This window comes from Myotis daubentonii, chromosome 2 (genome assembly GCF_963259705.1).
Source record: "Myotis daubentonii chromosome 2, mMyoDau2.1, whole genome shotgun sequence".
Lineage (NCBI taxonomy): Eukaryota > Metazoa > Chordata > Mammalia > Chiroptera > Vespertilionidae > Myotis > Myotis daubentonii.
Genome location: NC_081841.1, coordinates 57,743,316 through 57,768,178, shown reverse-complemented (window position 1 = coordinate 57,768,178; position 24,863 = coordinate 57,743,316). Strand labels below are relative to the sequence as shown.

Genomic DNA, 24,863 nt, shown 5'->3' with positions numbered 1-24,863 from the left:
AAACACGGAACAGACTGATGAATCTCAGAGGGGAGGGGGGAGGAGAGGGTGGGAAGAGATTAACCAAGGATCTTACATGCATATGAGAGGCCTGGTGCACGGGCTTGTGCACCTGTGGGGCCCCTTGGTCTGGCCTTCGGGGATCGGGCTGAGTCCGTGCACCGGGCCTCCGACATCCCCCGAGGGGTCCTGGATTATGAGAGGGTGCAGGCCCGGTTGAGGGACCCCACCGGTGCACAAGTCCATGCACCAGGCCTCTAGTAATAAATAACATGAAGTCAAAATTGTTATGTGGTTTTATAAATAGACCTTCAGGATATGTGTAATGTGGGGGGGAAAAGCAATGTGTGGTTCAGTTAGTACAATATAATCCCTTTTCTGTTTAAAAAGTTTATAAGTAGACAAATTTTATAGGGTCACTTCCCATCAAAAAGATTTCATGAACTCAATAGAAAATACCCTCTTCACTCTGAACGAAAAAATAACAGATAATATATGCCAAATATAAATTAAAAAGACAACCATTGAGAAAACAAAATAAGCCTCTCCTTGAAATATGATGGCCAGGAGCTGAAACCGCAGGGGCAATTGTCATGTTGCATGCCAGGTGATGTAACTCTAACTGGGTCTGCTTGCCTGGCTAGCCAGCCCTCTAGGCTCCCATGCTGAACTGGACTACATATGCAGCTGGCTGGACAGGATCACCAAACCTCCCCTGGACCAGATCCCTGTATGTTCAATGTAAACTGTTTCTGGACTGGGAGACAGCCACCAAACCACTCAGCATGGAAGGATGCAGAGGTTAGAAAGGGAAACCTACAACTCCAAAGTGGACTGGCATATTAGCACCCATGACAACCTTTTCCTATTGTATCTGCTCTAGGCAGGGGCTGGAGTGCTAAAAACTGTATTTTCCCAAGTCCCTTAAAGCTAGTGTCCCTTTGTCAATTAAATGCATGCCAGAGAAACCTGAATAGAGATGGGCCTTAAATTGAGAGCAGGGGGGACAGGGGTGGGGGGCAGAGGAGGACTCCCAGTGGAAGGTGTCAGTGAATTGTGGTAGCGGGGGCAGGGACTGCAGTTAACAGCTTCCTGTGCTTGTTGGTTGTTGCCTGATTGGCTGATACCAGCAGACTGTATAATTCTGGAGGCTGGGAGCTAGCTCTCCCTAAAAGTTCTACCTAAAGCAGTGTTCCCAGTTGAGTTTCTATTGGCATCTAGGGGAGTGAGCGAACTCAAAGCGTTCACCACTTGGAGTGCTTTAATCAAAAATGAGACCTGGTTGTTGTAAGGTAGCTTTATTTACTTGCAGCAAGTGAAGGAGACAGGGGATTCACATCCAAAGCTCTGCCTTCCCAAAGGGAGGCTTAGCCATTGCTTATATATACTATTTGGTCAATTACATGTTGACTTCCTTCTTTGCAGTTGACTACACTCATCAAGTTGAGTTCCTGTCAAGCTTGTCCTGTTTACCAGGGGTGGAGAGCTTCCAGGCCCCGAGGGCCATATAAGGCCCACAATATCATTTGGTCTGTCATTAGGGGTGAGTTAATTAAATGTTTGATCAAATATAGCAGGTTACGTTTTAAATTGATAATTATTTATAGCCTGAAAATCCTATATAATAAAACCCTAATATGCAAATTGACCAAAAGGTGGAACTACTGGTTGCTATGATATGCACTGACCACCATGAGGCAGACACTCAACACAAGAGCTGCCCCCTGGTGGTCACTGTGCTCCCACAGGGGGAGCGCCGATTAGCCAGAAGCCGGGCTCGTGGCTGGCGAGCGCAGTGGCGGTGGTGGGAACCTCTCCTGCCTCTGCTGCAGCTCTAAGGACCCTTCAGGGGATGTCCGCTGAGGGGTCCCAGACTGCGAGAGGGCACAGGCTGGGCTGAGGGACTCTTCCCCCCCCCGCCCCAGTGGACGAATGTCGTGCACCGGGCCTCTAGTGATATTATAAATATCCAAATGACCCATGGGAGAAAAAAGGCTCCCCACCCCTGCTATATACAGTTGGTCTGAAACACATTGTACTATACTGTTTTTTGCCATCATTAAGAAATTTACCTTTTTTTTAAAAAAATATATTTTATTGATTTCTTACAGAGAGGAAGGGAGAGAGATAGAGAGTTAGAAACATCGATGGGAGAGAAACATCGATCAGCCGCCTCCTGCACATCTCCTACTGGGGATGTGCCCGCAACCAAGGTACATGCCCTTGACCGGAATCGAACCTGGGACCCTTCAGTCCGCAGGCCGACGCTCTATCCACTGAGCCAAACCGGTTTCGGCAAGAAATTTACCTTTTTTAAAAATATATTTTTTTTATTGATTTCAGAGAGGAAGGGAGAGGATAGAGAGATAGAAACATCATTGATGAGAGAGAGAATCATTGATCAACTGCCTCCTGCTCACCCACCACTGGGGATCGAGCCCGCAACCTGGGACATGTGCCCTGACCAGGAATCAAACTGTGATCTCCTGGTTCATAGGTCAACGCTCCACCACTGAGCCACATTGGTTGGGCAAGAAATTTATTTCTTAAAAAAATCCAAATGCTGGCATTGCCCAGAAAAATTTAACAGGTTTACTTAGTTATCTACTATTTATTGATTTTTGAGAGAGAGGGAGAGAAACATCAATTTGTTGTTCCACTTATTTATGCATTCATTGGTTGATTCTTGTGTGTGCCCTGATCAGGGATCAAACCCTGGGGTATTGGGACAACGCTCTAACCAAATGATCTATCGAGCAGGTGCCAACAGGTTTATTTATAATTGTTATAAAGTTGAACTGCTGAAATTTGTTCACTGAAACATTTTTACTTGTATTAATGCTTTATGTCCCACATTTATATATATATAATTGATTTTTTACAGAGAGGAAGGGAGAAGGAGAGGGATAGAGAGTTAGAAACATCGATGAGAGAGAAACATTGATTCAGCTGCCTCCTGCACACCCCCTACTGGGGATGTGCCCACAACCAAGGTACATGCCCTTGACCAGAATCGAACCTGGGACCCTTCAGTCAGCAGGCTGACGCTCTATCCACTAAGCCTAACCGGTTAGGGCTCCCACATTTATATTTTAAAAATTCATACACAAAAGGAAATGGAAACATTTCCAATACCCGATTTCTGTAAAAGAATATAATGTTCAGAACTACCAATAATAGAAAGAAGATCTTTTTTTTTTTTTTTTTTTTTTTTGAGAATGAGATAGTGCCTGGGGACTCAAGACTGTAATATCAACTCTTCCCTGGGTCTCCAGACAGCTGGCCTGCTCAGCAGATTTTGGACTTGTCAGCCAAAGTTTATTTTTCACAATTCTGGAGGCTGAAAGTCCAAGATCAAGGTTCCGGAAGATTTGGTATCTAGTGAGGGACTACTTCTTGGTTTGTTGATAGCTATCTTTTTATGGTCCATTCATGGTCACAAAAGGATGAAGCAGCACTAACCGGTTTGGTTCAGTGGATAGAGCATCGGCCTGCAGACTGAAAGGTCCCAGGTTCGATTAGGTCAAGGGCATGTACCTTGGTTGTGGGCACATCCCCAGTGGGAGTGTGCAGGAGGCAGCTGATCAATGTTTCTCTCTCATTGATGTTTCTAACTCTCTATCCCTCTCCCTTCCTCTCTGTAAAAAAATAAATAAAATGTATATTATTTTATTATAATATACAAGCAAGCCCTAGAGGTGAAGTTATTGCAGAATTGCTGTGAATGAGCCATGGGAGAACTCACATCAACAATGATATGAAAGGGACTTACTTCTGCTTCCTCCACCACGTGAAGTAATTCACAAGGCTGGACCAGATCCAAGATGTGGTGAAATAGGTCCCACTTGTGTTTTTTTTTAATCCTCACCCAAGTGTATGTTTTCATTAATTTTTAGAGAGAGAGGAAGGGAGAGAGAAACATTGATGTGAGAGAAACATCAGTTGCCAACTGGGGATCAAACCCATAACCTTTTGGTGTATGCTCCAGCCAGCTGAGCCGCCAGCCAAGGCTAGGTTTCACTTCTTGATGGAAGGAACTGCAAGTAATATATAGCCATATTTAATCTATTAAAATGGAAAACATAAAAGAAACCTAAAAATATATTGTAACAAAAGTAATATGTATAAAACGTTTAATGCAGTATCTATATTTTCAACAAATACCTTTTGCTGTTTTTAGTATTATAATTGTTTTTTGAGGACACCTCAACAACAATTATTGATGAATTCATTGATTGTAATTGGGTTATATAATACACAGTTTGTATTCTTTCTTCTCTAGATAGTGGCTCTGATGGATGTGTTTCAAATTCTGCTTCAAAGTTTAAAGTAATTTAATTTTGGGCTACCACTAGTTGCCCCCACCTCTATACTCCTCTTTATTTTCTCTAATAGCATATATCACCACCTAACAAAAAGATGTATTTCGTTTATTTTACCTCACTGCTAGAATACAATCTTCAGGAGAGAAGTCACTTTATTTGCTTTCTTTCCTTCTGCAACTCCAGGAACTGGGAACTGATATGTAACAGGTGTTCAATATATATTTTTGGGTGACCAGATGCATCAATGAATGACTCCACCTGTGGCAAAACCCATACACATTAACAAAGAGTAGCACAAGCAATTGAGCATGAACCACATTGTTTTTCTTATATAGCTAAATTAGCAAGATTTGTTTAACCTCAGTACCTTTTTATTTTATTTTTTTAAAAATATATTTTATTGATTTTTTACAGAGAGAAAGGGAGAGAGATAGAGAGTTAGAAACATTGGTGAGAGAGAAACATCGATCAGCTGCCTCCCGCACATCTCCCACTGGGGATGCGCCCGCAACCCAGGCACATGCCCTTGACTGGAATCGAACCCAGGACCCCCCAGTCCCCAGGCCGACGCTCCATCCACCGAGCCAAACCGGTTTTGGCCAACCTCAGTACCTTTTTAAATGTATATACTAGAGGCCCAGTGCAATAATTCGTGCACCAGTGGGGTCCCTTGGCCTGGCCTATGGGATCGAGCTGAAACCGGCTCTCTGACATCCCCCAAGGGGTTCTGGATTGTGAGAGGGTGCAGGCCAGGCCGAGGGATCCCACCGGTGCACAATCGGGGCTGGGAGGGACGTGGGAGGTTGGCCAGCTGGGGAGGGACCATGGGAGGGCTCCAGGGCATGTCCGGCCCATCTTTCTCAGTTCTGATTGGCCAGACCCCAGCAACAATGTCACCTACTGGTTGGGGCATCTTCCCCCCATGGTCAGTGCACATCATAGGGAGCAGTTGTGGCCTTAGCATATCATTCGCATACTACACTTTGATTGGTTGAACGGCCAACTAGATAACTGGACACTTAGCATATTAGGCTTTTATGATATAGAATATTATATAGGATTTTTTTTTTTGAAACATGTTTCAAAGAGAGCTCCCCTACCACTACCACCAACCCCGACCTTGCAAAGAAAAAAATAATATCTACTGGGCAATTCATCATTTCTTTCTGTATATTTTAAACATTCTTGAAATAAGTTGAAATGAATTGTAATCTCAGATGTGTTTTTTAAAAATAGTAGATTTACTGGTAGCTCTTGGCTCAATGTCAAAGAACATACATAATGTTCAAGAACTCCACCAACCCTAATATACTCACTGAAGTCCCCCTCTATAACTGTGGAAATGTTTGCATACTTGTTTAAAGAGTTAGATTTAGAATAACTTAATTGTTGAAAGCATCTATGAATTATGCTATCTCATTATAAAGGGCTATGTTCCTGTATTGCAGTTAATATGGAAAACAGAGTGCATTACTTTTCTTGAAATCCAAACTGTGAACCTGTGGGGCTTCACAATGACATAATGAAGTTACTGGGCAGTAAGATTATATTTCTTAATTATTTTATTTTCAATGAAAAATACTAATGCAACTAAAATTCCTACAAAAGGAAATAAAATGCCTTTTGTAAATATGTCTCTCTTCTCTGCATTCAGCACAGCAAGAGAGCGGTCCAGTTCCTGAGTAGGGGCGGTTGGGGATTGAGAAAATGAAAGAGACAGACACAGAGATGGAAGGAAAAAGCTGGGCCAGGTGGGAACACTGTCTTCTTTTTTTTATTTTATTGTTTTATTGCTTAAAGTATTACAAAGAGTATTACATATGTCTCCTTTTTTTCCCGCCCTTGACAATCCCCTGGCCTCCCCTACCCCTCAGTGTCTTATGTCCATTGGTTATGCTTATATACATGCATTCAAGTCCTTCGGTTGATCTCATACCACCCCCCTCCAGCCCCGAAACACTTCCCGGCCTTCCCACTGTACTTTGACAGTCTGTTCAAGGCTGCTCTGCCTCTGTATCTATTTTTGTTCATAAGTTTATAATGGTCTTTATTATCCATGAATGAGTGAGATCATGTGGTATTTTGCCTTCATTGACTGGCTTATTTCACTTAGCATAATGCTCTCCAGTTCCATCCATGCTGTTGCAAATGGTAAGAATTCCTTCTTTTTTACAGCAGCGTAGTATTCCATAGTGTAGATGTACCACAGCTTTCTAATCCACTCATCTACAAGATGGGCACTTAGGCTGTTTCCAGATCTTAGCTATGGTGAATTGTGCTGCTATGAATATAGGGGTGCATATATCCTTTCTGATTGGTGCTTCTGTTTTCTTGGAATATATTCCTAGAAGTGGAATCACGGGGTAATATGGGAGTCCCATTTTTAGTTTTTTGAGGAAACTCCATACTGTCTTCCATAGTGGCTGCACCAGTCTGCATTCCCACCAGCAGTGCACGAGTGTTCCTTTTTCTCCACATCCTCTCCAGCACTTGTCATTTGTGGATTTGTTGATGATAGCCATTCTGACAGGTGTGAGATGGTACCTCATTGTTGTTTTGATTTGCATCTCTCGGATGATTAGTGACTTTGAGCATGTTTTCATATGTCTCTTGGCTTTCTGAATGTCCTCTTTTGATAGGTGTCTATGTAGGTCCTTTGCCCAATTTTTGATTGGATTGTTTATCTTCCTTTTGTTAAGTTGTATGAGTTCCCTATAAATGTTGGAGATTAAACCCTTATCGGTGATAACATTGGCAAATATGTTTTCCCCTGCAGTGGGCTTTCTTGTTGTTTTGTTGATGGTTTCTTTTGCTGTGCAGAAGCTTTTTATTTTGATGTAGTCCCATTTGTTTATTTTCTCTTTAGTTTCAAGTGCCCTAGGAGCTCTATCGGTGAAGAAATTGCTTCAGCATATGTCTGAGATTTTGTTGCCTTTGGATTCTTCTAGTACTTTTATGTTTTCCCGTTGTACATTTAAGTCCTTTATCCATTTTGAGTTTATTTTTGTTTATGGTGTAAGTTGGTGGTCTAGTTTCATATTTTGCATGTATCTGTCCAATTTTCCCAGCACCATTTATTGAAGAGACTATCTTGACTCCATTGTATGTTCTTGCCTCCTTTGTCAAATATTAATTGAGCATATTGGTTCGGGCCAATTTCTGGGCTCTCTATTCTATTCCATTGATCTATATGTCTGTTCTTGTGCCAATACCAGGCAGTTTTGAGAACAGTGGCTTTGTAATACAGCTTAATATCTGGTATTGAGATCCCACCTACTTAGTTCTTTCTCAGGATCGCTGCAGCTATTCGGGGTCTTTTTTAATTCCAGATGAATTTTTGAAGAGTTCATTCTAGGCCTGTGAAATATGCCGTTGGTATTTTAATGGGAAGTGCGTTGAATTTATAGATTGCTTTGGGTAGTCTGGACATTTTAATGATGTTGATTCTACCAATCCAAGAACATGGTATGTTCTTCCATCTGTTCATGTCTTCCTCTATATCTTTTTTCAACGTCCTGTAGTTTTCTGAGTAGAGGTCTTTTACCTCTTTAGTTAAGTTTATTCCTAGGTAGCTTAATTTTTTTGGTGCAATGGTAAACGGGATTGTTTTTATAATCTCTCTTTCTGAAAGTTCACTATTGGTGTATAGAAATGCCTCAGATTTCTTGGGGTTAATTTTGTATCCTGCTACATTGCCAAATTCATGTATTAAGTCTAGTAGCTTTTTGATGGAATCTCTAGGGTTTTGTATGTATAATATCATGTCGTCTGCAAATAAGGACAGTTTTACTTCCTCTTTTCCAATTTGGATGCCTTTTATTTCTTCTTCTTGCCGAATTGCAACGGCTAACACTTCTAGTACTATGTTGAACAGGAGTGGTGAGAATAGGCATCCCTGTCTTGTTCCTGTTCTTAGGGGAAATGGTGTTAGTTTTTGTCCGTTGAGTATGATGTTGGCTGTGGGCCTGTCATATATGGCTTTTATTATGTTGAGGCATGATCCTTCTACTCCCACCTTGCTGAGAGATTTTATCAAAAATGGGTGTTGAATTTTGTCAAATGCTTTTTCTGCATCAATTGATATGACCATGTGGTTTTTTTCTTTCAATTTGTTTATGTGATGTATCACGTTTATTGATTTGCGGATATTGTACCATCCTTGCATCCATGGGATAAATCCTACTTGGTCATGGTGTATGATCTTTCTGATGTACTGCTGGATCCGATTTGCTAAGATTTTGTTGAGGATTTTGGCATCTGTGTTCATGAGGGATATTGGCCTGTAATTCTCTTTCATTGTGTTGTCTTTACCTGGTTTTGGTATTAGGGTGATGCTGGCTTCATAGAATGAGCTTGGAAGTGTTCCTTCCTCTTGAATTTTTTGTAGTAGTCTGAGGAGGATAGGTTTTAGTTCTTCCTTGAATGTTTGGTAAAACTCCCCTGTGAAGCCGTCTGGTCCTGGGCTTTTGTTTGATGGAAGCTTTTTGATGACTGCTTCAATTTCTTCCATAGTTATTGGCCTATTGAGATTTTTAGATTCTTCCTGATTGAGTTTTGGAATGTTGTATTTTTCTAGGAATTTGTCCATTTCCTCCAGGTTGTCTAGTTTGTTGGAGTAGAGCTGTCCATAGTATTTTTTAACAATCATTTGTATTTCTGTGGAGTCTGTTGTTATTTCGCCTCTATCGTTTCTGATTTTATTTATTTGGGTCCTCTCTCTCTGCTTCTTGGTGAGTCTGGCTAGAGGTTTGTCAATCTTGTTTATCCTTTCAAAGAACCAGCTCTTGGTTTCATTGATTTTCTGTATTGTTTTTTTGGTCTCTATGTCATTTATTTCTGCTCTAATCTTTATTATCTCCTTCCTTCTGCTCACTCTGGGGTTTTCTTGTTGCTGTCTTTCTAATTCTTTGAGTTGTAGAGTTAGATGATTTACTACCATTTTTTCTTGTTTTTTGAGATAGGCCTGTAGAGCTATAAACTTCCCTCTCAGGACTGCTTTCATTGTGTCCCATAGGTTTTGGATTGTTGTGTTTTCATTGTCATTAGTTTCCAGGATGTTTTTAATTTCTTCTTGGATCTCATTGGTAACCCAATCAATATTTAATAGCATGCCATTCAGCTTCCAGGTGTTTGAGTATTTTGGGTTGTTTTTATTGTAGTTTATATCTAATATTATGCCATCGTAGTCTGCGAAGACGCTTTTTATGATTTCAATCTTCTTGAATTTGGGGATATTTTGCTTGTGACCCAATATATGGTCTATTTTTGAATATGTCTTATGAGCATTTGAGTAGAATGTATATTCCCTGGCTTTGGGGTGAAGTGTTCTGAAGATGTCTATTAAGTCCATCTGATCTAGTGAGTCATTTAGGATTGCTGTATCTTTGCTGATTGTATGTTTAGAGGGCTTATCCAGTGATGTCAGTGGTGTATAAAAGTCCCCTTCTATGATTGTATTGTTGTCGATCTCTCCCTTGATATCTTCCAGGAGTTTTTTTTATGTATTTGGGTGCTCCTGCATTGGGTGCATATATGTTTATTAGGGTTATATACTCTTGTTGTATTGATCCCTTTAGTATTATGAAGTGGCCTTCCTTATCTCTTGTTATGGCCTTCACTTTGAGGTCTATTTTGTCTGATATAAGTATTGCTACCCCAGCTTTTTTTTCATTTCCATTTGCCTGAAATATATTTCACTTTCAGTCTGAGTCCCTTCACTTTCAGTCTGAGTCCCTTATTCTGAGGTGGGTCTCTTGTAGACAGCAGATATATGGGTCATGTTTTTTTTTATCTATTCAGCCACTCGATGTCTTTTGATTGGAGCATTTAGTCCATTTACGTTTAAAGTTATTATTGAAAGGTACTTGTTTGTAGCCATTTCTATTTTTTGTGCCTGTTTTCTTTCTTAGCTTTTTATTTCTTCTTTTTACACCAGTCCCTTTAGCATTTCTTGCATTGCTGGCTTGGTGGTGATAAACTCCCTTAGCCTTTTTTTGTCTGTGAAGCTTCTTATTTCCCCTTCAATTTTGAATGATAGCCTTTCTGGATAGAGTATTCTTGGATTCAGTCCTTTGCTTTGCATCACTTTGTAAATTTCAGTCCATTCTTTTCTGGCCTGATGTGTTTCTGTTGAGAAATCATTTGATAATCTAATGGGAGATCCCTTGTATGTAACTTTTCGTCTTTCTCTTGCAGCCTTTAAGATTCTCTTTGTCCTGAACATTTGCCATGGTAATTATGATGTGTCTTGGTGTGGGTCTTTTCGGGTTCACCTTGTTTGGGACTCTCTGTGCTTGTGTGACTTTTTTCTTCCCCACCTCAGGGAAGTTTTCTGATATTATTTCTTCAAATAGGTTTTCTAATCCTTGTTCCTCTTTCTGTTGTTCTGGCACCCCTATTATTCGTATGTTGTTTCGTTTCATGTTGTCCCATAGCTCCCTTAGGCTCTCCTCCTGTCTTTTAATTTTTTTCTCCAATTGCAGTTCAGTTTGGGTGTGTTTTGTTTCCCTGTCTTCTAATTCGCTAATTTTGTCCTCCGCTTCTCCTAGTCTACTGTTGAAACTTTCAATGGTGTTTTTTATTGCAACTATATCACTCTTCATTTCTTCTTGGTTCTTACATAAGTTATTGATTTTTTTCATCCATTTATTTTTTATTCTTACATAAGTCGTTGATTTTTTCATCCGTTTCTTCTTGATTCTTGCATAAATTGTTGATTTTTTCCTCCATCTGGTTTATGCATTCTAGGACCCTTAATCTGAATTCTTTTTCTGTCATGTTGCATGCCTCTGTTTCACTTAGCTGCTTTTCTGGCGAGTCCTCCTTTTCTTTCCTTTGGGGGTTTCTTTGTCTACCTATGTTTGATCTCACCAACATATCTAGATGCTGAGTCGTTCAGGGGCTGCTCCTTGGGTGGCAGTGGCTCCTCGGGCTGTGGTTGCTCCTCGGGCGGTTGTGGTAGCAGCTGCTCCTCAGTTGGCAGCAGCTCCTCTGGTGGGTGCTGTTCACAGCTTTGGTGGCTCCTCTGGCTGGTGGGGGGAGGCTTCACACACAGCTGTTGTTCCTCAGACAGAGGGTGTGCTGATCACAAGGCTGCTGTTCCTTGGATGGGGGCAGGCTACACATGCAGCTGCTACTCCTTGAACTGGGGCGGACTGCTCACGTGGCTGCTGAGGAACACTGTCTTCTGATGGAGAGATAGGGACAGGGACCCAGAGCCAATACAGCGTGTTTATTTTTACAGCAAAAAACCAGGAAGTTTTACTAAAAGTCAAGACAGAGGAGATTATGTGCATTCTTGGGTGGGCCCGAGTCATATTCATTCCTGGTGCTTGGCTGGATTTAAATACAAAACCCACCCCCTGGCACCTGGGCTGAAGGTCAAGCTGACAACACTCCTGCCTCTGGCAAAGCATGTTTCCAGGATGTGGCTTTGCCAAAGCCACTGGATTCAGCTGACAATAATTAAAGAAATGCCCATGTGCCTTCCCAGGCACTCTCTACAGACTTTTAGCACAGATTATATAATTTCATGCTAAATATATAATTTCATCATAAATATTGTATAAACACTCTTCCTTCTAACCTCTCTTTTATGAAGTTAGCTGATATAAGTGAAGATAATTTATCTCAACACAAAAATTAAACTTTTTTCAAAAAAAGTAAAGAACACAAAAGCCCTGAGCAGTGTAGCTCAGTTTGTTGGAGCATCACCCAGTACAATGAAAAATTGCAGGTTTGTTTCCATCAGGGCCCATATCAGGGATGTGTGTTCGATCCCTGGTCCCCATCAGGGCTCATGAAGTAGGCAACTGATGGATATCTCTCTCACATCTATGTTCTCCTCTCTCTCTCTCTCTCTCTTCCTCTCTATCTAAAAATCAAGAAACATGTCCTCAGATGAGGATTAAAAAAAAAGAAGAAGAACAGAAAAAAAGAATGAAATGTTTTCCATCACAGTGAATTCCTAAGCACTTTCTTCATGTATGAGGAGTGCTAGCTAGGTGTCTTTTGGCATAATTGTTACAAGTTTGGTATGGATAGCATAGAGGTTGGTGTCTTCAAAAACCAGACAGGCCTCACTTGCCTCCTTCAAGGTGCCAATAACTGCACTCTGAAAGCACAGATCTGATTTGAAGTCCTGAGCTACTTCTCGCACCAGACCCTGGAAGGGAATTTTGTGAATCAGAAGTTCAGTGGACTCCTAATAATGTCTCATTTCACTGAGTTCCATTGTAGCAGGCCTGTAGCAATGAGGTTTCTTCACCCCTCCAGCAGAGGGAACACTCTTTTGCAAGCGGCTTTTGCAGCCAGTTGCTTCCTTAGTGCTTTACCACCATCAATTTACAGGTAGTTTGCTTTGTATGAGTTGTGGTACAGAGACCTCCTTACTTACCCACCCCCTTCTTCTACTAGAGCTGTAGGTGGTGCTGGCATTAGAGAGCTAGATGGCAGCTTGGGCACACATCCTCATTGGGATGCCGGGTTTGGAGTTCCAAAAGGGAAGCAGTGTGGAGGGCATTGCAGGAGGAGGCGTGACAGGTGAACACCCAGCCTGCTGGGGTTCAGGTTGCAGCAGGGTATGCTATCTCTATATATAAAAGCCTAATATGCAAAGTGTCCCCTTGGGACTTCGACTGACTGGGAGTTTGATCACTCGCTTTGACGTGCGCTGACCACCAGGGGGCGGTGCGGAATGTAGGAAGGCTCTGGTCGGCAGCCAGCAGTCGTTAGGGACCCTACCTGTGCATGAATTTCGTGCACTGGGCCTCTAGTATTTTAATATTTAGCAAGGATAGCATATAGTAAGAATGGCCTAGACCAGGGGTGGGCAAACTTTTTGACTCGAGGGCCACAATGGGTTCTTAAACTGGACCGGAGGGCCAGAACAAAAGCATGGATGGAGTGTTTGTGTGAACTAATATAAATTCAAAGTAAACATCATTACATAAAAGGGCACGGTCTTTTTTTTTCAATAGTTTTATTCATTTCAAACGGGCTGGATCCGGCCCGCGGGCCGTAGTTTGCCCACGGCTGGCCTAGACCTTGAGACCCTTGTCCTACCTAACAATTCCTCCCTTAGATTTTTTTAAAGGTTTTAAAAATTTTTATTATTGATTTTACAGAGAGGAAGGGAGGGGGGCGAGAGAGAAGCATTGATGTGAGAAATATCGATCAGGTTGCCTACCACATGTGCCCCAACTGATGATCAAACCTGAAACCTGGGTATGTGCCCTAACCGGGAATTGAACCCCCCACCTTTTGGTGTAAGGGTGACAACAATCCAAACAACTGAGTCAAACCAGCCAGCCCCCCAGCCCCCACCCGCCGCTCCCCCTGCCAGATTTTTTTATTCCTCACTCTTGAGGGAATAGGGACAAGTCATACTTCTGTGACTGCTACCTGCTGAACATGACAGAGTACGTCTGTGAGCTGGAGGAGTGAAATTCTCTGGCTGCCTGATTTATGAATGTCCCCTAGGTTCTTGGATTCCTGAGAACAGAAGTGCATAAGGACAGCACCATTCAACAGGAGACATGTGCCAGAAGAGGTGAGGCAGAAGTAGGGGAAAATCAAGGAGATTGGGATCCTGCCACTCAGAAACTCCCACCCTGTTGGGTCAGAGTGGTAGCCTACCTCAGGACAAAGATGCCAACAAGGGAGAGAAGGGGGAAGGTGCTGTTGTATTTAAATCTTTTCCCATATGATCCAGGACACTTACTGAGCGGCCGGATGTACCTAGGACTTGGAAGGACAGGTAGGATCTGGGCAGGAAGTGGCCATGCCAAAAGGGTGAGCCTAGTGGGTGAAGCAGAGCAATCCCAGGGGGGAAAGGGATGCCAGATATGACAGTTCTATACAATAGCCGGTCGGTGACCCATGGTTCCTCAAGCACAGTGATGTTCGACCTGGGGCCAAGTAGAGCTTCACTTCCCTGGCAGGGAGAGCAGATGGGGAGGAAGTCCTGACATGGCCCTCTGCACCTGCTCTCTTGGGACAAGGCACCACAGAAAAGCCACTCGTGGTGGCAGGGAGCACACACTTACTTGCAACCTCTTTGCCCCCAAACCCACTGCCCATTATGTACTGGGACAAGCCTTAAGATGAGCAGATCACCAGAGGTCTATGTAACCCACAGTTTCCACCCTTCACAGACTGTGGCTCCTCCACCATCTGTGCCCATTTTGGAAACAGGAACTCAAGACTGAAAGTGAAGACTGAAACAACTGCAGGCTCCGGTTATTCAAATCAGGATGAAACAGGAGGTCAAAGTAAGAATGTCAGCGATGCCACAGGGGCTGCTCACACAGGCACCGCTTTGCCTCGCCTCTTCTCTTGGGTCGCTGATACCCACACTTAGCAGTGGTACCTCCTACTGCCCTTATACATCCTGGCGCCTCTCAGCCCTCTAACTTCGGCTCCCCAGGACTTTGCCTAGAGAAGATGGGCTGAGAAGGCCTCCCCCGTATCTCAAACAGGGGGGACTGAGAAAGACAAAGGACAGGCCGACCCTGCCAGGTTTCACAGCTTGACTCACACACCACAATTCAGACCCAGCCGCTAAAAGGAAGGTTCTGGGTGGTGTGGCCTCCCTGCACTCGTCTCCCTTCCAACTCAGCATTCTGTTCCTAAATGTCAATGGCTGCCCGTGGCTGTGACAGAGCACTGGGCTGCTCCACCCTGCTGCTCCCACAGCTGGGCAAGCACCCAGGTCAGCCCATTCCACTGCCAGTCAGAAGACTCCCCAAAACCAGAGGGCCTGTGCCCAGGCTGAGTGGGGGCCACTCCCCAAGGAGGGGACACAGCTTAGAAGCACCTCATCTTGCCTATGGATAAAGAGAGCAATCTTTCTCACTTTGACCTGCCCCACTCCCAGAGGAGAGGAGGGGAGCTAATGAGCTGCTACTCAGAAGTTGAGTTCCTTGATTAGGCTCTGACACAAGAAAGTGCATGACTGCACCTGCTCAGAGGCAGTGATCTCAAAACCATCCTTGCAGATATATGCTCTTTATGAATGGACAGGGTACCAGTAAATTACTTTTTTAAAAATAACAAATGAGTCATACCTTTTAAAAAATTGATTTCAGACAGGAAGTGAGAGGGAGAGAGAGAAAAAAAACATCAATGATGAGAGAGAATCATTGATCGGTTGTTTTCCTGCATGCCCCCTACTAGGGTTTGAGCCCGAAACCTAGGCATGTGCCCTGACCAGGAATCAAACCGTGACCTCCTGGTTCACAGGTTGATGCTCAACTGCTGAACCACACCAGTCGAGCACTATATTTCTTAATTTATATGAGCACTTTAATTTCTTTAAGTCAAATAAACAGGGTTCTTTTTATCCAATTCTGAAGGATGTACCCCAAAGGGCTCCATTCAGGGATCAAATGTGAGTTTCCCATAGCCAGCACATTTCCATATAAGGCAAATAAGGCAAACACAAATGTCCACACAAAGAACAAAATCCACCTTCTGCAGGACAGACAGACAAACAGACCAGAGACTGTTACTCAAGGATGTCATGCATTGCCCCACAGGTGTTCCTCAACCCTCCAGAGTTAGACCTAATTCAGGCCCTGAGTCTTGCCCAACCAACCAGAAACCAAACACACACCAGAACTGAAACTATCTTTCCAACAACCCTATACCCAAAACGGGAAAAGAAACACTCATTAAAGTGGCCACTGGGGCCAACGCGTCGAGTGAAACAGGTCCACTTGCTGTGGAGGCAGGCCAGACAGCGGAATCTCCCACGGAACAGATCCTTGGTCCAGTGGAGACGCAGGTGAGGAGTGCTGCTGCAGTCTTCTTGACAAGCATCCCCACCAGGCCAAGAAGGAGTTCTTTTTTCTTTTTTTTTTTTTTTAAATATATTTTATTGATTTTTTACAGAGAGGAAGAGAGAGAGAGATAGAGAGTTAGAAACATCGATGAGAGAGAAACATCGATCAGCTGCCTCCTGCACATCTACTGGGGATGTGCCCGCAACCCAGGTACATGCCCCTGACCGGAATCGAACCTGGGACCTTTCAGTCCGCAGGCCGACGCTCTATCCACTGAGCCAAACCGGTTTCGGCGAAGGAGTTCTTTTAAGAGAGGGCCATCCAAAAAGAAAGAAAGAAAGAAAAAAAAAAGAGTCCCATCTGAGTTACCAAACTTGTGACCAAACTCAAGAGGTTTGCTGCTTGGGGTGCTCTATTCAAAAACAAGAACCAGCCGTAACCGGTTTGGCTCAGTGGATAGAGCGTCAGCCTGCGTACTGAAAGGTCCCAGGTTTGATTCCGGTCAAGGGCATGTACCTTGGTTGCGGGCACATCCCCAGTGGGGAGTGTGCAGGAGGCCGCTGATCTATGTTTCTAACTCTCTATCCCTTCCCCTTCCTCTCTGTAAAAAAATCAATAAAGTATATTTAAAAACAAACAAACAAACAAAAAACAAGAACTAGTTGTTGCAAGGTAGTTCTTATTTACTTGCAGCAAGTAAAAAAGACGGGATGCATAGCCAAAGCTCTGCCTCTGGGAAGGGGAGCTTAGCCATTGCTTATATATACTATTTGTCCAATTACATGTACATTTCATTTCTGCAGTTCCCTACACTTATTAGAGTGGTTCCTGTGAAACTTATACTGTTGCAGTTGGTCTGAAAAATATTTTGCAACATTTTAACATTTAGCAAGAATAGCATTTCGTAAGGATGGCCCAGACAAACGATTTTCAACAATTCCGCAAAATTTTTTTAAACATGCAATACTTGAGGCACTGACCTCTTTTCCTTTAGATTGTCAAATGTTTAAAATGACAACTACCAACACAATGACAGCCGTCTGGTGTAAATGAATCAAAATTATACCTTTTTGTCAGCAAAAAATATACTTTTTGGTGTGCTGTAGAATTTTAGTAATTAGTTTATGTGTGACATGAGATTTTTTTTTTTTAAAGGTTGAAAATGCCCAGCCTGCGTGGCTCAGTGGTTGAGCATTAACCTTTGAACTAGGAGGTCAAGGTTGGATTCCTTGGCTGGATCCCTAGTGGAGGGGGGGTCGGGTGTGCAGGAGGCAGCCAATCAGTGTTTCTCTTTCATCATTGATATTTTTGTCTCTCTTTCCCTCTCCCTTCCTCTCTGAAATCAATAAAACAATATTTTTTAAAATGGTTGAAAATTGCTGGCCCAGACCCTTGTTCTGTTTAACAGAAGGGCAAGTCTTTCTTACATAGGTCTGTTCTATTCATTGTAGGACATTTAGCCCATCAATTGTCAATAGCTTTGCCAGTCATTGGGACCACGTGCTATGGAAGGTATATCACCCATGCAAAAACCAACCCCCCAACCACACTGGAAGCTACCTAAGACCCAGCAATCACCCCCTAGCGTGGTTTCTGTCATCTACAATGAACCCTAACCAAGAAACACACACACACACACACACACACACACACACACACACACACACACTCACACACGAGACTCTCACAAAAGACAAACTAGCAAAGGAAGATGTCAAAGCTCAGGATGAAAATTAACACCAATCAACGATGAGAAAGAGGCTCCTAACGAATAGGGCAGAGAATAGGGTTTGGTGCCGACGTCGAGATGCCCCCAACCGTTCAGAGGTAGGTTGGGGTGGGGGGTGTAGGGAGAAGGACCTCTGGGCTCGGGCTTCAGGCCCCCCGCAATGTGCTCAGTTCCCACCAGAAGGCGCCCGCATTCCCCTCGCGTCGCCGAAGCCTGCGCCGCAACGAGCCTGAAGCGGAGCCGCGCGGCGCCCTGATCTGAAGCGCCGGGCGGCGGCCCGAGCCCTCCCAAGCCAGGGAGACAGGGGAGCCCTGGCTTTGTTCCCTGGCGCTGGTATCTCCACTCCGTGTGGCGGTTTCTCAAGGCCGTCCGCCACCCTGGCAGGAAACGCCCAGAACCACCCCGGCACCGTAATCTACAAAGCCCAGGGAGTCGGAGGCGGGAGGGCTCTGGCGCGCGGGGGAGGCAGGAGGATCCTCCACGCGCTCAGGCTCACGCCCGGCTCTCCCATCTGGCCGCCGCCAGCCTCATGAGGACCCCCCGGCCGGGGCTGAGAGCCTGGCGCCGCCCGGAGCGAAATCTTGCCGCGGCCTGAGAGCGTTAGACAGGTTAGTGCCATGGCCGGGAGCGGGCCGAGCTGAAGGTGGGAGGAGGCGCACGCGCGCGTCCACTCGGTGCCCCCGAGGCCACTCGCCAGGTCACCTCCGCCGGGGGCACCCCGTAGCGCGGGCGTGATTCTGCATTTTTCATGACAGGCAAGGTGTGGAGCCGCTCTTTGTAGCACACCCGGGGCCAGGTGACCGAAGAGTGGGGGGATGCGCGGGCTCGGGGTGGGGGTGGGGGGCCGACGAGCTTGGGGGCCTCCGCTGCTCTAAGAAAGCCGGGCTCTTCTACTTATGCGCGGCCGCGTGGAAACCTCCGCATCCAAAGGTCCCTCGCATCAGGATGCTGGGCCTCGGGTGTGAGAGGAGGCGGAGATGCGGGAGAGGCGAGAAGAAGGCTGGGGGACACAAGGCCGGGGGAGTGAGGGGAGTGGGTAGGGAGTGACGATTCGCCGTACAAATCCTAGCGCGCAAAATGTGGACAGCGCCCCGGGAAGCAGGGCGGGGGTATCAGGGTCTGTCCACGCCTTTCCGCCCCACCTTCCTCACCCCCCACCCCCCACCCCCGACTGCCCACCCAGGATGCGGCTGGGCCGCAGGGCCCTCTGTGTGCTTGCTCTGCTGCTCGTCGGCGCCTCGCTGGGGCTCCTGTACGCTAGGACCCGGGATACCTCGGACCTGCGGATACCTCTTTCGCTGTGGGCGCCCCTGCAGGGTCCCCCCAGGCCAGAGCTGCCAGACCTCGCCCCTGAGCCCCGCTATGCCCACATCCCCGTCAGGATCAAGGAGCAAGTGGTGGGGTGAGTGCCAGGAGTGGTGGCCACAGTGCGTCACTCACTTTGGAGGGTGGGGGGGCGCTTTTGTTTCCTCCACCGCTGAGCTCTCATGCCTGGGTTTCCCCAGCTAGTTGCCTGGTCGTGGGGGTGAGGTGGGTGGAGGGGGCTATTGAGTCTTGGCCTAGGGGGAAATCTGCCCTTCCTGAACCCTGTCACAGTGGTGGGGAAGGGTGGGTGTGCAGTCAGGGGGTGGACCCGAAACTCTTTATGATGTCCACATAAAGGACTCCCCGATGGGGTCCTGAGCGGTGGGTGGAAAACCCTGCCATCTTAGCAGTTTGGCGCTGTTCGGCACCTCTGTGAAATCCTGATTTAGGAGTAGCTCATCCTATTTAGGACACCCCCCCCCTCCCAGGGACTATTTGGAGAGCAGTGTTTAGGGGGACAGATATTGGCTGGGCAGGGTTGAAGGGCGCTGTGAAAATGTTTTGCGGTGTGAATGGAGCTGTATGGCTGGGCTCTGATGACCCTCCCCCCTGCTCCAGGCTGCTGTCTGTTAACAACTGCAGTTGTGAGTCCAGCACTGGGAGCCTTCACCTCCCCTTCCAGAGGCAGGTCCAAGCCACTGACTTCACCAAGGCCTTTGACCCTGAGGAGCTGAAGGCTGCCTCTGCCTCCAGGGAACAGGAGTTCCAGGCCTTCCTTTCAAGGTACCAGCATGAAAGGAAAGCATGACTATGCTGGTGGAGAGCAGTAGGCGGCCTAGGGGTGGGTGGGACAGGAGGAAAAGCCCCTCTCCTCCTGACTCTCCCTCTGTCCTTCCCCTCCTCCATGGACAGGAGCCAGTCTGCTGCTGACCAACTGCTCATTGCCCCTGCCAACTGCCCCCTACAGTACCCCGTGCAGGGTGTGGAGGTACAGCCCCTCAGGAGCATCTTGGTGCCAGGTGGGGAGAAAGGTCCTAGGGGATGACCTAGGCCACCGTGGGAGTGGCAGGGCCTGAGCCTGGGTGGGGAAAGATGAGGGAAGATTGGAATGCCGGGTCGGGCGCGGGTCTTCTGATGAAAGAGGGACTTGAGGTGGGTAGGGGGTTCATGAGGTGGGAGGTGGGACAGAAGGGACTCTTGGTGGTCAGGAATTGCAGAAGACTATAACTAGAGAAGTCTGGAGAAAAGAATCTATGGTAAAGCAGGCCATAGAAGGGCTACTGCTTTGATGTGAAGGAGTTAAACAATTACTCTAGGCTACTTCGGCCATTGTGCCCCGCTGCCTCAACAAAAGGAAGGGGTAAGAGTTCTGTGTTGTGAAAAAGGGAGGAGAAAGTGAGCAAAGCTGTCTGTGATTCTCATCTCCCTCCTTCCTCCCAGGGCTGAGCCTGCAGGCTGCTTCTGGTCAGGAGGTATACCAGGTGAGAAGAAACAGGAGCGTGGGGAGGCCAAATGGGCAGGGCCCTGGCTGGTTTGGCTCAGTGAAGAGAGCGTCAGTCTGCGGACTGAAGGGTCCTGGGTTCGATACTGGTCAAGAGCACATGCTTGGTTTGCGGGGTCTATCCCCAGTAAGGGGTGTGCAGGAGGTAGCCAATCAATGATTCTCATCATTGATGTTTCTATCTTTCTCTCCCTCTCCCTTCCTCTCTGAAATCAATAAAAATATACATATTTTTTTAAAAGGATGCTGGGAGGGAAACAGGGCTGCCAAAGGAGGGATGGAGGAATCAGGGCAGCAAGAGGTAGGTCTGGGGGCTAACGCTGCGCTGTCCGATATTTGCTCCCAGGTGAACCTGACTGCCTCCTTGGGCACATGGGACGTGGCAGGGGAAGTGACTGGAGTGACTCTCACAGGGGAGGGGCAGCCAAACCTCACCCTCACCAGCTCAGGACTGGACCAACTCAATCGGCAGCTGCAACTGGTCACTTATAGCAGCCGAAGCTACCAGGCAAACACAGCAGACACAGGTGTGAGGCGCTGGGTGGAGGTAGGGGCAGTCTGGGTGAACAGAGAGAACCCAGAAAGGCTGGGTCAGGCAAATGGCAGAGGGTGTGGGAGATACTCGGGCAATGGCCAGAGCTGCCCAGCCACACAATGGGCATTTCAGCTAGGCCAGCAAGGCCAGGGAGGGAGAGAAGAGGCCTTTGTTCATCTGGGGCCAGAGCAGGCCAGAGGGAAATCTGAGCTTTGGGTGTGTCCCCTCCTCAGGCCAACCATGGGGGCCCCAGGAAGTGACCTGCCCCAGGAGCCAGAAGACTCCAGCTCTATTCCCAGCCCACCACTTACTACAGGGCAAAGGGCTTTATCTCCCAAAGCTCCCACTTCAAGCAAAAGGCACCTTCCAGCCAAGGCTCACTACACCAAACCTGCTCCCATTGAGGACCTCTGCCCTTGCCGTTCCCTCTGCCTAGAATGCTCTTCCCCCAGATGTGTGCATGCCTGGCTCCTTCTTGTCATCTGGATCTCAGCTCAAATGTCTCCTCTTCACTATCACATTACTTGCCTTATTTTCTATTCAATATTTACCAGTATCTGAACTTTTCTTATTTACTTAACCTGAAACCAGGCTAACTAGGTTTCTCTCCCAGCTTGGTTGCTTAAATCATTGTCTAAATGTGGCAGATTATTTAATTTCTCTGTGCCTTCTTTTTCTGTAGTAGGAATCTACTTCCTATCGTGAGGATTAAATGAGTCCATATTTAAATTACCACTTAAGGTCATTTACAAAGTGCCTGGCCCATAGTAAATGCTCAGCGAAGGTTAGCTTTAAATTAAATGTTTTCTCATCTTTCTCCCATCTATTAGAATGTAAGTCCCATGGGGGTAAGAACATTGCGTTCTTGTCCACCAGGGCTGAGAAAGGTGATACACAGAATAAGCACTTAAATATTTATTTACTAAAAATAGAATGCTGTTCCACATTTCGTGCCCTTTCTTCCCAGTCCGGTTCTCCACCGAGGGACATGAAGTGGCCTTCACCATTCACATAAGACATCTCCCCAACCCTCGGCTGTACCCGCCTGGGTCTCCACCACAGGGAGGTGAGGCTTGTGCATGCAGGAACATGGATGTAGCCCCGGTGGGGAACGAGTTGGGAGAGGGCTGTCTGGGAGAAGATGGGTGTCTTTTTGCTCCTCACTATCCATTCTCCTTGTCTGCACCTAACTCTGCCCCTCACTCCCAGCCCAGTACAACATTAGCGCGCTGGTCACCATTGCCACCAAGACCTTCCTTCGTTATAATCGGCTGCGGGCACTCATCGCCAGCATCCGCCGCTTCTACCCGACCGTCACAGTGATCATCGCGGACGACAGCGACAAGCCGGAGATCATTAGCGGCCCCCACGTCGAGCACTATCTCATGCCTTTTGGCAAGGTGCGCAGCGGGCCAGACGGAACCCAGCGCCCCCGGGCACCGGGAGGGGGCGCGCGCGCGCTCAGTCTCCAGAGTAGTGAGTGGTTCCCGGGATTATCGGCCTCAAAACCACTGGGATGGATGCCTGTTAACCCCGAGGCTTCCTGGACTGGAAGCTCTGTGAACGCAGAAATCGTGTCATCGTGTCTATCTTATTGGCGCTGCATTCGTGGAATGGTGCTCAGCACCTAGTGGGTGCGTGATAAATAGTTGAACGAATGCACTTAGGAATTAAATGCATTCCAAGACTGCCGCCCCCAACACGGACTCAGGACCTCTGATAATGGGAAACTATTTTTTTTACCTAGTTCCCCGCAATTCACAAGAACTCGAAGTTTGGAGAGGGGTGCAGGCTGTTTAGAGTGATCAAGAGTGAAAAGGAAAGGTGGCCAAGGGGTCTGTCCTAACCACGGCTTCGCCAACCACACATACCCTTCCCAGGGCTGGTTCGCAGGCCGGAACCTGGCCGTGTCGCAAGTGACCACCAAGTACGTCCTGTGGGTGGACGACGATTTTATCTTCACGGCTCGGACGCAGCTGGAGAGGCTTGTGGACGTGCTGGAACGGACGCCGTTGGACCTGGTAGGGGAGGGGCCGCAGGATGTGGGGTGGAGACGGAGGGCTTCCAGGGGGTTAAGACCACGGCTGGAGAGCAGCCAGCCCTTGGGACAAGAGAGGATGAAGAAGCGGAGCCTGGGCTTATCTAGGTCCCGACCGAGTAGAATCGACAAGGACGGGGCAGGGGAACCGCGGGGGACGAGAGGCGGGGTGGGGTGACGGGGAGGAGGCGGAGGGAGCACAGACCTACCCCTTCCAGCCCTCGCCCCTCCTGGAGCCATCCTCCCATTCACCGCAGGTCGGGGGCGCTGTGCGCGAGATCTCGGGCTTCGCCACCACCTACCGGCAGCTGTTGAGTGTGGAGCCGGGCGCGCCAGGCCGCGGGAACTGCCTCCGGCAAAAGCGTGGCTTTCACCACGAGCTCATCGGCTTCCCGGGCTGCGTGGTCACCGACGGCGTGGTCAACTTCTTCCTGGCACGCACCGACAAAGTACGAGAGGTCGGCTTCGACCCGCGTCTCAACCGTGTGGCGCACCTGGGTGAGTGGCGCCCTCTTCTGGCAGGGTCTCCCCTTGCGAGGCGAGGTTCCTTGCGGCCAGGCGCCAAGGGCACCCCCGCGGAGCCCGTGGCTGCCATCCAGCCCCCCTAGAGCAGTTCTTCGAAGTTTTACCAAGAGAAAGAGCTTCTACCTCCTGGCCTGCACACCACGTTAACCTTCGCACCCAACACAGCTGCTGGGTCCACCTTGAACTTCCCTACCACTGTCACTGCCACCTCTACCCGACTCCCTGGCCCTGAGAAATAGAGTGTGTGCATGCGCACCCTCCATACCCCAAATCCCACTTCTCCCTGAGGGCTGGCCTTCTGCACTCTCAAGACGCTTCATTGTGTACTCCCCCCCCCCCTCCACCCCCAGAATTCTTCCTGGATGGACTTGGTTCCCTTCGGGTGGGCTCCTGCTCAGACGTCGTTGTGGATCACGCATCCAAATTGAAGCTGCCTTGGACATCAAGGGATCCTGGGACAGAGACTTACGCCCGGTACCGTTACCCAGGATCACTGGACGAAAGTCACATGGCCAGACACCGCCTGCTCTTCTTCAAACACCAACTGCAGTGCATGACTGCGGAGTGATGGCCACTCAGGGCCTTTCAACCGACAGGCTGGGCCTGCCTTCTTGTCCCTGCCAGAAATTTCTAGCAAACCCCACTACCCAGTGACCACTCCACTGACTGTCCCCAATCCCCTTCAGAACCTGATCCCAAATAGGGGCTAGTCCTGGTGACACTCCTCCTTTCTGTGAGTGCCCAGGGGTGTGGTGGAGCCATAACTCGTCCCACAGCCAGTGCCAAGTCCTCCCTCCACCCCTCTCATGGAGGTGGGAAGTCACTGTCCAAGTGCCAAAGAGCCCAAAGGACTCTAAGAACCTAAAGTGGAAACACTCATCTCCTGGTGACTGAGTGGGTGGGAAAGGCCCCAACATGTATCCCCAGGACTGCGCCGCCTCCCCCATCTCTGGATCCAGGACTGTGCACCGGCTGCAGCCGCACCCCCACCCCCATGGAGAGACCTGGTGTCTGGAGCTGGGGTGAGGGCCGTGAACACACAGGTGAAAGCATTTTTAGTTGTGTCTCTGCAATGCTGTGGGCATGGAGGAAGGGGCACCAGGGGCCGGTGTGCAGACACCC

The 24,863-nt window shown here is 47.4% G+C and overlaps 1 protein-coding gene across 3 annotated transcripts; it reads left to right on the top strand.

Annotated features, from left to right (window-relative positions):
• The first annotated feature begins 13,852 nt into the window (after positions 1-13,852).
• On the top strand, positions 13,853-24,793 carry B4GALNT1 (beta-1,4-N-acetyl-galactosaminyltransferase 1). 3 transcript variants are annotated; one of them, XM_059683386.1, is made up of 11 exons: positions 13,853-13,875; positions 19,021-19,239; positions 19,761-19,925; positions 20,055-20,161; positions 20,583-20,623; positions 20,990-21,170; positions 22,146-22,244; positions 22,388-22,578; positions 23,059-23,199; positions 23,474-23,714; positions 24,092-24,793. In XM_059683386.1, exons 1-11 carry the CDS (start codon positions 13,862-13,864, stop codon positions 24,307-24,309), a joined length of 1,617 nt encoding a protein of 538 aa, XP_059539369.1. In that variant the 5' UTR covers positions 13,853-13,861; the 3' UTR covers positions 24,310-24,793. The 3 variants fall into 3 exon arrangements, with proteins under 3 accessions (XP_059539369.1, XP_059539368.1, XP_059539370.1); XM_059683385.1 differs by lacking the exon at positions 13,853-13,875 and adding an exon at positions 17,777-17,935; XM_059683387.1 differs by lacking the exon at positions 13,853-13,875 and adding an exon at positions 17,960-18,445.
• The last annotated feature ends 70 nt before the right edge of the window (positions 24,794-24,863 follow it).

Bases quoted from the DNA above. Each gene is read 5' to 3' on its own strand.
- B4GALNT1 (XM_059683385.1), top strand. From the start codon at position 17,916: ATGCCCCCAACCGTTCAGAG. The intron at 19,240-19,760 runs GTGAGTGCCAGG...CCCCTGCTCCAG, and splicing joins ATCAAGGAGCAAGTGGTGGG to GCTGCTGTCTGTTAACAACT. The intron at 19,926-20,054 runs GTACCAGCATGA...CTCCATGGACAG, and splicing joins TTCCAGGCCTTCCTTTCAAG to GAGCCAGTCTGCTGCTGACC.